Raw genomic sequence first — 14,950 nt, 5'->3', positions numbered from 1 at the left:
TCATAAGGTATTTCCATATAAGGCTGGGCAAATGACAGTGGCTGCCTAACCAAATCAGGTTTAAATGCATGTCACAGTTTTTTCTCCAGTTCTTTGTGATAGGTTTCCCTTTTAGAGATGGAGACGCTGAACCTTTGTTGCTGAAAAGCCATAATTAGAATATAGAACTCTGTAGGTCTTCAGAGGGGATTCATAAAATAGATTGAAGAGAATATTTTTTTTGCTTCTATTGGAAGGTCACCTTCACCACAATTCTTAGGAGGATTCGAGTTTAATCTTTCAATCGTTCATCCTGTGGTTTTTATATGTGATTACATTACACAGAGAGCATGCTATACTTCATACATAAGATTCCATAAACACAATTAATGAAGCATCAAGTGGATTTTTCCATCCTTCACGTTTCCTACAAAGGTTGATCGGTTCCAAAGCACTTTCAAACTAATTGACACTTTTGATCCTTACCTGTCTCTCTGTCAGGAGCCTGAGGCTCGTAAAGGTGATGATATTAGTGCAAGATTACCTGAACTGGGTGTTGGGACCAGAAGCTGGTGCTTTTGATAACCATAGTGTATACTCCTTTCTCCCGCAGAGCTGCCTTTTTGTATTGAGTTTTTTTGCATTTTCTACCTGTTCTCTCCTACTTCCTCTCTTGACTAGAGACCTTTTGTAGGCCTGTGTGGGATGGGCTTGCCTAAGTCAGGCATGTGCTCTCTGGGCACAGAGATCAATAGGGCTGCATGGCAGGTAGAAGTTAGGGCTGGTTTATGCATTGACAGATTGAGGCTCCATGAGTTCAAAGACTGGATGCAATTAATTTACTCATAATGGCAGCTACTTCTTGTGCACTGATGTTGGGCTAATCACACCTTATTTTGCTGAGTTCTCCTAACATCATTAGGAGATATAGTCTAAGTAGTAGCTTTGCATAACCAAGGGAGCTGTTTTTTTGGCTTCCTAAAGTCACAAGACTAGTCAGTGGTGGAGCCAGGTTTCAAGCTCAGATAGTCTGCACCCAACACCATTGATATTAGCCACTACCTAGAGATTTCCAAGCCAACTTGGAAGGACATTCCAGATAGAGTTGGCCATGCTTATAAATGCTGCAGAGACATGATCCAGCAAGACAAGGTGACTGGAAGGACTGAAATTGTGTAACCTGCATTGAATCATGTAGCCAGAGTGACAGAGCTAGGATTTGAAACCAGGTCTTTGTGGCTCTTTGTCATGAATTTATATGTTCCTCATGCTCTTCAATGGCAACCCACTCCAGTACTCTTGCCTGGCAAATCCCATGGCCAGAGAAGCCTGGTGGGCTGCAGTCCATGGGGTCGCTAGGAGTCAGACACGACTGAGCGACTTCACTTTCACTTTTCACTTTCATTCAGTGGAGAAGGCAATGGCAACCCACTCCAGTGTTCTTGCCTGGAGAATCCCAGGGACTGGGGAGCCTGGTGGGCTGCCATCTCTGGGGTCACACAGAGTTGGACACGACTGAAGTGACTTAGCAGCAGCAGCAGCATGCTCTTCATTGGTAGGACTGATGTTGAAGCTGAAACTCCAACACTTTGGCCACCTGATGCGAAGAGCTGACTCATTTGAAAAGACCCTGATGCTGGGAGGGATTGGGGGCAGGGGGAGAAGGGGACGACAGAGGATGAGATGGTTGGATGGCATCACTGACTCAGTGGACATGGGTTTGGGTGGACTCTGGGAGTTGGTGATGGACAGGGAGGCCTGGCATGCTGCGGTCCATGGGGTCACAAAGAGTCGGACATGACTGAGTGACTGAACTGAACAGGCTGTTCTAACTCTAGATGGATCAATGTAGTAAAGATTTACAGGGCGTTTACCTGGTATTGTGGAGCAAAGACATTGCCTGGAGTCACAGGGGGGTTCACTGGCAGTGTTCTTCTGAGGACACATGCCCTGTCTGCAGGATAAGTCTCTTGGGCAGGCAGGCAGTGTGGTGGAGTAGGAAGAACATAGCCATTGATGGGTTCTGAAACAGGATTAAGTTCAAGTTCTCGGTCTCTGGGATGTGCTTGCTCTTCCCTTCTTTCCCTAGTCTTCTACTTACTCTTTTTATGAAATGAAAATACTAAATGTTCCCTCAGTAGGCTTTGTAAGGATTAAATAAGGTGATGCTTGTAGAGTACCTGGCACACAGTAAGTGCTCAATACGTGATGACATTTTATTATTTGTTGTTAGTATTTGAAAAAAAATTAATTCTTTTCCTTGTTGAAAATATGTAATAGTTGTGTGTAGCTCTTATTTGAGGAACAACATTCAAAGTAAGAAATAGAGTCCTAAATGACAAGTCTGGCATTCTATAACAGGGGAAAAGAAGAATTGTACAGTTTATCTCTTTAAATTTATTTTTAATTTTGTTTTTTTACTTTTTTAATGATGATGGACACTTTTGAATTGATTTTTGTGGGGTTTAAAAGATTATTATCTGTTTTAAGTTTCCAGAAAATGTTAATGAATATAATCACTTGTGCTTTTTCACAAAAGGAAACTGTGGAAACAAAAATAAAAAAATAGAATTAATAAATGTGTTATTCTACAACTTAAAAAATTACATGACAAAGTGAAAAATCTCCCATCTCCTCCAGCTGTCGTTTCTGCTCTCAGAGGCACCCATTAGTAACAGTTGTATATGCTTTTTCTTTTTTTTACCTTGTTAATGTACCATGGGTATATTTCCATTTTTTGCATTTTATAGCTCAGTTTTTTCAAAAATATTTAACAGCTTCAGGTATAATTTACATACCATAAAAGCATCAATTTAAATGTATAATTCAATGATTTTATTAAATTTATACCTTTGTATAATCATCACCATAATTAAACTTTAGAACATTTCTTTCTAAGTGAAAGTTGCTCAGTTGTGTCCATCTCTTTGCTACCCCATGGACTGTACAGTCCATGGAATTCTCCAGGCCAGAATACTGGAGTGGGTAGCTGAACCTTCTCCAGGGGTTCTTCCCAACCCAGAGATCAAACCCAGGTCTCCCACATTGAAGGCACATTCTTTACCAGCTGAGCCACAAGGGAAGCCCAAGAATACTGGTGTGGGTGGCCTATTCCTTCTCCATCAGATCTTCCCAACCCAGGAATTGAACCAGGGTCTCCTGCATTGCAGGCAGATTCTTTACCAACTGAGCTATCAGGGAAGCCCACAATGTTTCTGTTAAACCCCCAAAGTTCCCTTATGCCTGTTTGTAGTCACTCCTCAGCCCTAGATAGATAATTTTTTCTGTCTTTATAGTTATTCTTTTCTAGAAAGTTTACATAAATGGAATCATGCAACATATCTTCTTTTGTGTCTGACTTTTTTCACTTAGAATAATGTTTTTAAGGTTAATTCATGTGGTTACACATATCATTGTATGGATATACCACACTTGGTTTCACCATTTGGTTAAACCATGATGAATATTTGATTTGTTCCCAGTTTTAGGGTATTTTGAATATTGCTGCTGTGAATATTCACATACAAGTCTTTATGTTGACATATGTTTTTATTTTTCCTGCTTGGATACCAAGGAGTGAAACTGCTGGATTGTGTGATAAATTTTATTGCACTTCATGAAATAGCTGCATTGTTTATCTTCTTGTTATTGAGTTATAAGTGTTCTTTATATATTTCACATATGTCTATTATCAGATGTATGAATTTTTTCTTCTAGTATTTATTTCTAGCAAATATTTTCTTCTAGTATTTAGTTTATCTTTTCACTATCTTGTTGTTTCTTTTAAAGAGCAAAATTTAAAAATTTTAATGAAGTCAAATTTATTATTTTTTTCTTTTATGAGTCTTGCTTTTTAATAAATCTTTGTCTAGCCCATGTCATAAAGGTTTTCTCTGCAAGTATTATAGTCTTAATTCTTAACATTTGGGGATATGATACATTTTAGAGTTAATGTTTATGTATGGTATAAGATAAAGTCTAAAAGTGTGGGGTTTTTTTGTATATGTTTTGTGGAAATGTTTTAGGTACAGTTTTATTTTTCAAGAAAGATTACTTCTCAGTTTCTTATGTGACTTTGGTTAAGTTTTATTCCACTCAAATAGTTGTTTTCAATGATTTTGTCCCGTTTTATGCTTTTATTTTGCTAAGCAGATTTGCCAACTTCTTCATACTACCAAACCCAGAATATGCTTCTCTACTTTTTTTTAATGGTGTAGAAAATTCTATTTTATAGGTTTATTTAATAAAATAGTTTTTACTGATTTTTATATTCATAAACAGTTAACCTTGGTTTATATAATATTTTACTTACTTATGCTAATAATTCATTAAGATAGTTTCCTAGAAGTGGATTTCTGGGTCAAAAGTTATATATGTTTTTAATTTTAATAAATACTATACTATATTCTTCAGAATCTGTACTAAATTATCACATTGTTAGAATGTAAAGAAGGCCCACTTCTCCCTATCTTGCCACTATTAATACTATATATTTTTAATTCTTACATTTTTGCCAATGAACAAGATGAAGAGTGGAGTATTTTTATTTGCATTTATTTAATTTTAGTGGAGTTAGGAATTGTTTTATATACTCTCTATATACTCTTTGTTTCTTTTATGAAGTGACTTCTCATGTCCTTTGCTTAATTTCCAATTAGATTGGTTGTCTTTTTCAAAATTAATGTGTAGAATATTCTGATATTTTACTGATATTGAGTTTTTATCTGTGTTTTGTTGTAAGTACTTTATTCATTTCCTTCTAGTCATAACTGTTGTAAGTCTTTTAGAAGCCTGTTTTGTAATTCATGTTTTCGTTTATTTGTTTTTAAAACAGAAAGTTGTACAAGGGGTCAATTTACACCAAATTCGAGGGCTTGGGTTTGATGCCACATGTTCTCTGGTTGTTTTGGATAAGCAGTTTCGTCCTTTGCCAGTCAATCCTGAAGGTAGGACCGTTTCTGTCTCTTTTTGTGGTAGTGGGAGACTGGCTGGGACCCAGGGGGAGCATGACCCCAGGTGTCTGTTATCGCCATGAGTGAGATTCACGAGTGGAGCATGGAGACCAGAGATCATGTCCCCAGAGGTTAAGAGCTTGGACAGCAGTTAGTAGGAGAGGGGTGACATTAGGGTTAGGTGGATTAGGAAGAGACTCTGCTCCCTAGGGCACAAGAGCAGCAGCAGAAAGTTTGATGTTAGCTCAGAGTGAGTAGCCTTGAAACAGGTAAGTGGTCTGGGCCTTTCCAAGGAAGCAGCCTGGAGTTGCTTATGCATATGAATTTCACCACCACCTTCATTTGAGTGGATGAGTCAAGTTAATTTAAAGGAAATAGAATAAGATAGGTAGAACCATATATCACACAGAAGCTGGAAACAAATGTCCTCTGTTTTCAATAGTCAGACCAAAGATGTTCCCATTGAATGATGTTGTTCTAACAGACACTCATGAGTACTATAATGAGCTGTTTCAAATGTTTAAATGCCACCTGCACCTGCCATCAGAAAATTTTCATGGATGAGTATGTGCCCTTTTGGGATACTTTAGCCAATAGTGCTAGCACGGAAGTTGCAACCCCAAAAGTCAGGTAGGTAATGGAAGTGAGTAAAGTGGGCCAAATTTGAGAAAAATAACAGCACATGTGCAGAGATAAATTTCAACTGATATTTATCCTTTCAACGGGTGGCATACATTTGGGAGTGGTGGAGACTGTGGTGCATTGGAAATTGCATGCTGCATCTCAAGGAGTGTGGCTCTCTGCATTTTCAGTTGGCTGTTACCAGCATAGGCACCACAGCATGCTTTGGGCTGTGTTAAGAAATCCTTAGTAGTGGACACTGCTGTAGTAGCCCCTTTCTTAAATGGTGGCTGTAGACACTGGGGCACTCTGAGACACTCTGAAATTGGAGTCAGACAGTTTCAGATCTTAACCCTGCTACTGCTGAGCTGTGATACCTTGAGTGTATCACTTAACCTCTGCATGACTTGGTTTCATCTCTGAAAGACTTGGAATAATGAAACAGCACTTTGCTGTGAGAATTAAGTGAGAGACTGATACCTGATTGTTTAGAAAACTTTCTTCCATCCGATTATGAATTCTTTAACTTAGGAGAATGTGTTCCACTCATTCCTATGGACCTGATGCATGGAACAGTGATATCTATAAATGACATGCCCTGAAGAAGTATGCAAATGGACGAATGATTAGCACAAGTAGTAATGGTGACCATCTTTTACACACACACATTTTTTCTAATTATGTCACATTTACTAGCACAGCTTGTGTGCCAATCCCTGTCTTATTAAGTGTTAAGGCTTCAAAGATGAATACAAGTGGCCAATCACTGGCTCGGTTGGCATGGTTCTGGCCCAGGAGTGGTCCCGGTCTGGACCACTTCAGAGAGCAGAGACCCAAAGAATGGGACCGAACCTGCGCACTCAGCTCAGCAGCAGCAAGCCCTCTCCAGCCACGGAGCAGGCCGCGTGGGGAGGCTGCCAGGGCTGCTTTTAGGATGGCTTTAAGGAGCGGTCAGGTGATGTTCTGTCAGGGATGTTGTATGAGGAATTCTCATTTTGTATGGGGCTTTAGATGCTAAGAGCCCTAAGTTCCAAGGACTCTATGCCTCTAATCTGTTAAAATACAGGGTTTTAAATCTGGTTGCATGTTAGAATCAACTAGCGATCTTTTTAAGAATATCAGTTCATGAGCCTTACCCAGGGTTGTTTTTATTCAGTTGGCTTGGGTGAACTTAGGCTATCCGTGTTTTTATAGTCTTCTCAATAATTCTAGTATTTGGAGAATCACTGGGTACAGATGAATGAACAGCTAAAATATTAGGAACAAGAACATTTGAAATGGAGGAAGAAGAGTTCTTTGTTCAATCTGCTTATACAAGCACCCTCAGATACCATCTTTTCTTCTCAGTGTAGGTAGAATTGCTTCCTATTAACAATTAAAAGGGTATGTAGGAAGCTACCCTAATTATGTGTTGAAAATATTGGGTAATTAGGTTGCAACCTATTAAAGAAAAGAGTAGCCAGGTTGCAGCCATAATTATAAGTGTTGAAAAAAATTGTATTCCACCTAAAAGGTTAAAATGTACCCATTCATCAAATGCACCCAGCTGCAGGTTCCTCTTACCAGTTTCTTGCCTTTCAGCAGGTTCTATTAAGGTTAGATTTTATATGCAGTGGATTAGCCTGTGTTGGAAAGTGAAATTCAGATTTTAAGGATGAATTAAAGGGTCTTTAATGACTTCTCCTTACCTGGCAATGACCCATTCTTGATTGGTCAATTGGAGTAATTGTGGAGTGGGATCAAAAAATTAGCTATCACTGTTAAAACCAAGGGTTTCTGAGGTGGTGCGAGTGGTAAAGAATCCACCTGCCAATGCAGGAGACACAAGAAATGCAGGTTCAGTCCTGGGTTGGGAAAATCCCCTGACATAGGAAATGGCGACCCAATCCAGTTTTCTTGCCTGGAAAATTCCACGGACAGAGGAGCCTGGCGAGCTACAGTCCTTGGGGCCACCAAGCGTCGGACATGACTGAGCACACACAGACATTAAAACAAAACCCCCAAGACTGGCAAAATTTACCATCTTTAGGTGGTAACCAAAAAAAAGAGAAAAATTCTCAAGTAAGCTAAGTACAATAGTTTAAGGACACTGACCTGTGTGACAAAGTCGTCACATTGTTTGGTTTCTCTTCCTTTGAAGGTCAGATTAGCTCTGGGTTGGGCCATGGTGACATTGCTCTGTGCTTCCTACCTCTACAGCCTGCCTGGCTCAGACCATAACTCTGGGTCAGTCATTCCAGCCACAGGAGCTCTTGGGAGGGAGAGCAATTGAGGCTGATAATTTAGGGTCAGGGAGGAAGTTACTACCTAGGCCAACTCTGCAACAGAAACCTCATGTTTAGATGGTTTTCTGATCTAGTCATTTCCTTCAAGTATCCCTGGAACACCTCCTGTGAGGCATTCACAGTATTAATTGAATGAGTACAGGGATGAATAATCTGCCCAAGGGTAAACTGACTATGTAACCCTAATTCTTCTCTATTAGATTGCTTCCAATTGTATTAAATATGATGCTGTCTTGGGTCTGTGCTCTGTTGGTCTCACATGCTGTTTCTGTTGTGTGATCCCTCTTCCCTCACTCTTTCTTCACCTGCCTACCCAGCGACCAGTCACTTTCAGAATTAACCAAAAGCTTTCCCGCCTAGCGGAAGCCCCCTGTGCAGCCTCAGGTTTCGCTAACCGGGGGCTTCTCTGTGCCCCTCCTCTTATGTGTACCATGTCCAGGTCTTCTGTCCTGGCAGTCATTACTACATACAGTTTTGTCCACTTACCCACCTGCTCCACAAGGGCAGGGTCTATGGCACATTCTTCTTGGTATCTTAGCACCCAGCACTGTGTCTGGCATGTAGCAAATGGTTAATAAAAGATGAAGTGAACTTTCAGTGGAGTCATTTGTTTGTATTTTTCTACAAGCACTGGAAGGATCACCTTCCATGTTGTTGTCTATAATGAACATTATTAGTTAATAATCATAATAAATAGAGTAAAGTAGTTGATTCTGCACAGTCTTCATTATGTCATTCTGAGAGCCTCTTCATGTAGAGCAGTGGTAGCTGATCAGTTGGTCTTTACAGTTAATAGTTTAGCAACAGGTGTTTTTGTCTTGAAGCAGCTGCAAATACATTCTACACAATATTGAAGATACTGTCCACGGTATCAGAATACTGATACTGTCCTTTCTAACACCCACACACGTGTGTGTGTGTGTGTATGCATGATGTGTGTTCACACACCCACCTTGTGATTCTGTGATGGTTCTTGAATAGGACCTGGACATTAGTATTTTTTAAAGCTATCCCGGGAGATTATAATGTGCAACTAGGGTTGAGAACCAGAGCTGTAAGTGGTTTTGTTATATAGTAGAATCCACTCAGCCCTTTATATAAAATCTTAGATGTGCTTATGGAAGGTTTCATGTACTTTCTTTTATTTTCAATGTGTTAATGTTGTTTGAGGAGCTTTTTGGGACCTGAAATCTCTCTGGTCAGGCAAATCAGTGATTGAGGCCCTGGCTTATTTCAAAGATGACCTAATTTAGTATTTTCTCAGGTTGACTTTTTTTGTTATGTTTTAAAAATTCTTTTTCAAATATATGGAAGAGTAAGGAAAATAAGATAACAGCCTCCTATGTATGTATGAAGATAAACAGATGAAGTTTTATCACATTTGCCACAATTCTTTTTTTTTTTTTTAAGAAAAAACCACTTTAGTCCATGCCCTCCTCCTCTCCTCTGTCAGCAGGTGATGGTTCTGCTGTAATTGGTGTTCACAAACACTTTTCTTCTGTGCTTTTATCACATGTGTGTATACGCACAACAACAAACAATATATATTGTGTTTAAAAATACCCCAACTGGTGTAGCTCAAGTTTAAACTTGTTTTACTAATTTATTTATCCATTCTCTGCACAGATCTACTTTCAAAACACATTTGTGCTTTTCCCAGCTATGAGAGATCAGGCAGGTCTTCAAGCCTGAAGGCAGTTTGTCATTGAAAATGACCTAGATCTCAGAGTTGTTTTTAAGATTAAATAAGATAATGTATATAAAATGTTTAGCACAGGGCTGCACACACACACACACACACACACACACACACACAGAGCTTTATAAACATTTGTTATTAACAAAAATTATATAATAGCTGCAGTTATTTTGCCAATAAATAAAATAACGCGTGAACTCAGTTCCTCTGGAGTCCTTTTTCTCTCTCCTGTTTATAATCTGCCAGGCATATTCATTGCTGTTCTCTGCATTTTGCCATTGGAGGAAGCAGAGGGCTGTGAAGAGTAGTGACTTGCCCGTCACTGCAGTATGAATTAACAAGGCTGGGGGAGGGCCAGCGGAGCAACTAGTTTCTCTATGGGCTGCAGGGTGTCAGAAGCAGGAGGCTAGGGGCACTGGCCATGCTCCTTTTCCAGCTGGTTTCACATTCTGCTTCCTATGAAACATTCCTCTCGAGGGTCTGCTATGCGACAAGTATGTGCCATATCTTTATGCACATTATCTTTTGTTCAATGAGTGAAAAAAATCTCAGTTAATCCATCTAGGCCTGGTTATCCCCATTTTATAGAGAAGAACACTCAGGCTGAGAAAAATTCCCCAACTTTTTCAGTATCTCTGTACTGAAAGAGCATTCCTCGTTAGGTCTGCTTGGTTCCCCAAATGGAAAAAAAATATTCCAGTGTTTTCCACTCCACAAAACCAACCAAGTGAGGAAAAAGCACTTAAATTAACTAATTTTAATTAAAGTGACTAGAGGCAGTGAGACTATAAGCAGATAATAGCCATTATGTAGATGCATATGATAATTATACCTGAAATTATATGTCCTGATTTCCAGGAGGCATACCTTAAAAAACTGAAGTATCATTTAGGCTTATTTCATTGGTTCTTTGCTTGAGTATATGTCCAGAAAAGTTTTTCTTAGATATAAGGGATAGGAGAGGGGAAAAGTTGAGAGAATGAATGGCAATACTGTATAATTAATCAGTGAATCTTGACTAGGATTTTGTGTAGACATTTAACCTTGAAACTATATTCAAAGAGTACATCTCTTGAAGGGAGATCCGAGGTTCGGGTGGGATGTACTAGTCGGTGCTGGTGGTGTTCCCTGTTGATGTGTGAAACTATAGAAGCGATTGTGAAGATTTCTGCCCTTGGGAATCCACAAACACCCCCTTGAATTAGAATGACAAGGATGTACCTGTGTCCTCACTTTCCTTGTTTTTGCTAGGGGATTCCCGTCGAAACATCATCATGTGGCTGGATCACCGGGCGGTCAGTCAGGTCCACCGGATCAACGAGACCAAGCACAGCGTCCTGCAGTACGTTGGGGGTGTAATGTCTGTGGAGATGCAGGCCCCGAAGCTTCTGTGGCTAAAAGAGGTGAGTGCACAGGCTTGGGGAGAGATTGCTCATAATAGCAGAGGATTCCTTCCAGGGAATCTGTCTGTACCAGGCACCCTGCTCGAGTCTGCTGTGTTGGATTTTTCCAGCAACTCCCAGAAGGTTGATCCCATTTTATTGATTCAGTAGCAGTTAAGTCATTCTGCATAACTCATGCAAGGCACTGTGATAAGTTTTTGACAGAGATTATCTCTTTGAATCCTAACAGCAACCCTATAAAGTAGGTTTTTTTTCTTTTTTTGTGTGTGTTTTGTAAAAACTAAAGCTAATAGAGATTCATCAGCTCACCCTAAGCAACTTAATCTTAGCAGCAACCCTCTAGTTTTCTTTTTCTTTTTTATGTGTTTTGTAAAAGCTAAAACTAATAGAGATTTGTCAGCTCACTCTAAGTGACTCAGAAGCATGCAACAGAGCCAGAATCTGAACCTAAAACTGACTCTGAAATTGATTTTTCATAACACCCACTACTCTACTGCAGTTCACAGAGGTTAATTACCATTCCAGTTAGAAAGTGGCAGAGCTGGGATTCAAGTCCTGATTTTCTAACGGGAACATTCTCTGCATACTTTTAGCCCCCAATGATTAATGTTTGACCTTGGTGGCATTTTATGGAATGCCTTTCTCATCTCACCTGAACCTGAGTTTCCATGTCCTTGTGTGATAAGGTGATCTCTGGACAAAGCACTTGCAGGTGGTTCCCATTTCCAGATGTTAGGATCATTTATGAAGTGCGGAGAATGGTGATGTCAACTTAATGGTTCCTGGTAGATATGGATGCATGAGAAAGTTCAGGTCCTCTGGGAACTGGAAGGACTTGAAAACCCCTAGTGCTCTGGTGAGAAGAGAATTCATCTAAGGATAAGGCCTGACATGATTCATTTACTGGCTCTGGTGGGTTGATTCTTCAATTACTCAAACGTGGGGTTGGGGGAGTCTCAGGGTACTGAGAAGGTGTCCTTGGATTGCCACCATGGGACAGAGAGAGATGAGCAAAAAGGATATTGATAATTAAGGCAGGCTTGGGTTGTTACTTGTTTAGTATATTGAGCTATTTTGTAAGTTTGAATTTGCAGAAAGATGTATGTATTTGCTAGGAGTTTGAAAATACAGTGTTTTAGGAGTTGGGGTTTCAGGATCCTAATTCTGACTCTACTAGCATCACACTGTATTTGTCATCCCAGGCTTCACTTTTTCCATCTAGAAAGTGAGTGAGTTGAATTGGTTCACTTTGAAAACTGGATACCAAAATATCCTGAAATACAAATCAGATTACTAAACTGCCCTGCACCTGCCCCCACACTCTATTCTGTGTTTGATAGGTTTTAATTGATTTCATTCTAGCAACCTCTGACTGCTTGATGGCATGAGAAACTGAGGCTGAGAGAGAGGGTTATATGACTTTCCCAAATAGATGATAGAGCCAGAATGTAAACTGGTGTCTCCTGGTCTCTAAATCCCAGCTCATTCCATTTGTCATGCAGTGCTGAAACCCTCTTTAAAGTTGCTTGTCCAGGAAGTACCAGTAACAGGGGTGGTGGTGGTCTTTAAGCCAGCCTAAACATGGTTGCTGCTTCTGCTGCTGCTAAGTCGCTTCAGTCGTGTCCAACTCTGTGTGACCCCATAGATGGCAGCCCGCCAGGCTCCCCCATCCCTGGGATTCTCCAGGCGAGAACACTGGAGTGGGTTGCCGTTTCCTTCTCCAATTCAGGAAAGTGAAAAGTGAAAGTGAAGTTGCTCAGTCGTGTCCGACTCTTCGCCACCCCATGGACTGCAGCCTACCAGGCTCCTCCGTCCATGGGATTTTCCAGGCAAGAGTACTGGAGTGGGTTGCCATTGCTTTCTCCGCCTAAACATGGTACAAAAGAACAAATGGGTTGGCCATGTCACCCTTGTTGGCCATAGGTGAGGAAGAGCCATTCTAAATTAGGTGAGAAGAATGGGACAGGTGGTCATTGGTGCAGTACCAGCACCTTCCTGAGCACCTGGTTTGTAGCCAGCTTAGTGCTTTGTATCCCAGGAGATCTTAATATACATCCAGTTATAAGCTTGTCCGGATATTTACCTATGTGCTTGAGATCAAAGTAAGCTAAATAAAACCCACAGAAAATAATTAACATCTAGATTGCCTGGCTGTGTTTATGACCTAAGACTGACCATCCATCTGTCCATTCATTTAGTCGATTCCATTTCAGAATTTTCTGAGTAAGGCTCTAAACCGTGCCTCACTGTGTATTCAACTACCTGAACATTGAGCTTCAAACCTGTGTTTCAGATTTTTTTTTAATTGATTTTTATTTTTTGGTAAGCATACCCAGGAATCCTTGCTGAGAATTCCTTTGGTTTTACTGTGTTTGCAAATTCAAAATCAAAACAACTTCTAAAGAAATCAGTTTTCACATCTTCTCCTTAAAGTGTGCCAGTGGCTTTATAGCTTCTCAGACTTTAATGTGTAAATGAATCACCTGGAGATCTTACTGAACTGTGGATTCTGACTTAGTAACCCTGAGATGGGACCTGAAAATTTGGGTTTCTAACAAGCTCCCAGGTGGTGCTGATGTTCCTGCCTGCAGATTCACAAAACCACTTTTGGTTCTAAAGGCTTTTCTACCCTTATATCCTGAAAAGTATCTGTGTATGGAGAAGTGGGAAGCAGTTCCTTCTTTTTAGTGGGCCTATGGGGAACTGAGACATAGGAAAGTACTGCTTCCCAGATGGCACTAGTGGTAAAGAACCCACCTGCCAATGCAAGAGATGTAAGAGACACAGGTTTGATCCCTGGGTCTGGAAGATCCCCTGGAGGAGGGCATGGTAACCCACTCCACTATTCTTGCCTGGAGAAATCCCATGGACAGAGGAGCCTGGCGGGCTCTAGTCCATAGGATCGCGAAGAGTTGTACACAACTGAAGCGACTTAGCATACATGCATACACATAGCTTCACTAACTGTCCAACAGCACATTCAACATCAGAACATGAGACTATGTAAGTTCACAGGGCTGCTAGGTGGTTATTCTTCATTCATTCCTTAGTTTGTCAAATCTTACTTGTGGTCCTGCCGTCAGCTGGCAGTATGGTAGGCACTGGGGGCATGGGTACAAGGAGGACTCAGCCTTACCCTCGAGGGGCACAGTGTCCAGTGGGAACAGTGGTGGGGAAGCATAAGGAAGATAGAAGCATGGACCCAGAGCCAGCAGAACATGCACTGAGCACTGTGATTCAGGAATATGAAAAGTGCTTTTGGGGAAAATAATTTGCTTCCTGGACAAGGTACTTGAGATGAGCCTCAAGATATGACTGGAGGTTTTGCCTAGTAGAGAATAAAGGAAGGATATTCTAGAGAGACTGTTTTTTTGTTATTGTAAGGTACATAGGCCCCAGGACAGGAGCCTGGGATGCTTCCCTGAGAGTAGTAGGAAATGAGACCAGGTAAGTAGCCTGGGCTTGATTTGTTAAGAGCCTGTTTGGTGAGAGAAATTAAGGATGGTTGTTAGCCAAGAGAGGAAATATCCTAGATACCTTGGGCAGGGTGAAAAGATTGGACTAGGAGTAAGAAAATGTGTGTGTGGTGGGGAGTAAGAGCCAGTTATCTTTTTTTTTTTTAATTTATTTATTTGTTGCCCATACCACATAGCTTGTGGGAGCTTAGAAATCGAACCCAGGCCCCAGCAGTGAACGTGCCAAGTCCTAACCACTGGACCACCAGGGAATTCCCCAAGAATCAGTTTTCTTATTTTTCTGATTATAGCACTTTATTGGCCTTGCTTTGCTCTTAGGATAAGCTCCAAAATTTGTAATCTGGCTCAGAAGATGGTGTAGGATATCATTTTCACCTCCCCCCTGCTGCTTACTGTGTGTCCCTCACTTTGCTGTCTCCGGTCCATCCATAGTGATCCATCCACTCAGAGTGCCTCAGTCACTCCAGGTCTTTGCCATCTCAGAGTCTTTGACTAGGGGTTGGCCAACTATGGCCATGGGCCGAATCTGGCCTGC

The 14,950-nt window shown here is 40.8% G+C and overlaps 1 protein-coding gene across 6 annotated transcripts in view; it reads left to right on the top strand.

Annotated features, from left to right (window-relative positions):
- Window positions 1–14,950, top strand: part of FGGY (FGGY carbohydrate kinase domain containing) — a 504,128-nt gene that overhangs the window by 34,752 nt on the left and 454,426 nt on the right. For 4 of the 6 annotated variants that reach the window (XM_027537095.1, XM_027537097.1, XM_027537099.1 and 1 more), the window contains exons 3-4: window positions 4,814–4,925; window positions 10,788–10,939. In XM_027537095.1, coding sequence (XP_027392896.1) covers window positions 4,814–4,925; window positions 10,788–10,939 — 264 coding nt within the window. Of the gene's footprint in view, window positions 1–4,813; window positions 4,926–10,787; window positions 10,940–14,950 lie in introns of those variants that run through there. The other 2 variants (XM_027537100.1, XM_027537102.1) reach the window with 2 other exon arrangements.

Source organism: Bos indicus x Bos taurus, chromosome 3 (genome assembly GCF_003369695.1).
Source record: "Bos indicus x Bos taurus breed Angus x Brahman F1 hybrid chromosome 3, Bos_hybrid_MaternalHap_v2.0, whole genome shotgun sequence".
Lineage (NCBI taxonomy): Eukaryota > Metazoa > Chordata > Mammalia > Artiodactyla > Bovidae > Bos > Bos indicus x Bos taurus.
The sequence above is the reverse complement of the archived record's forward strand: the minus strand, read 5'-3'. Positions and strand labels throughout refer to the sequence as shown.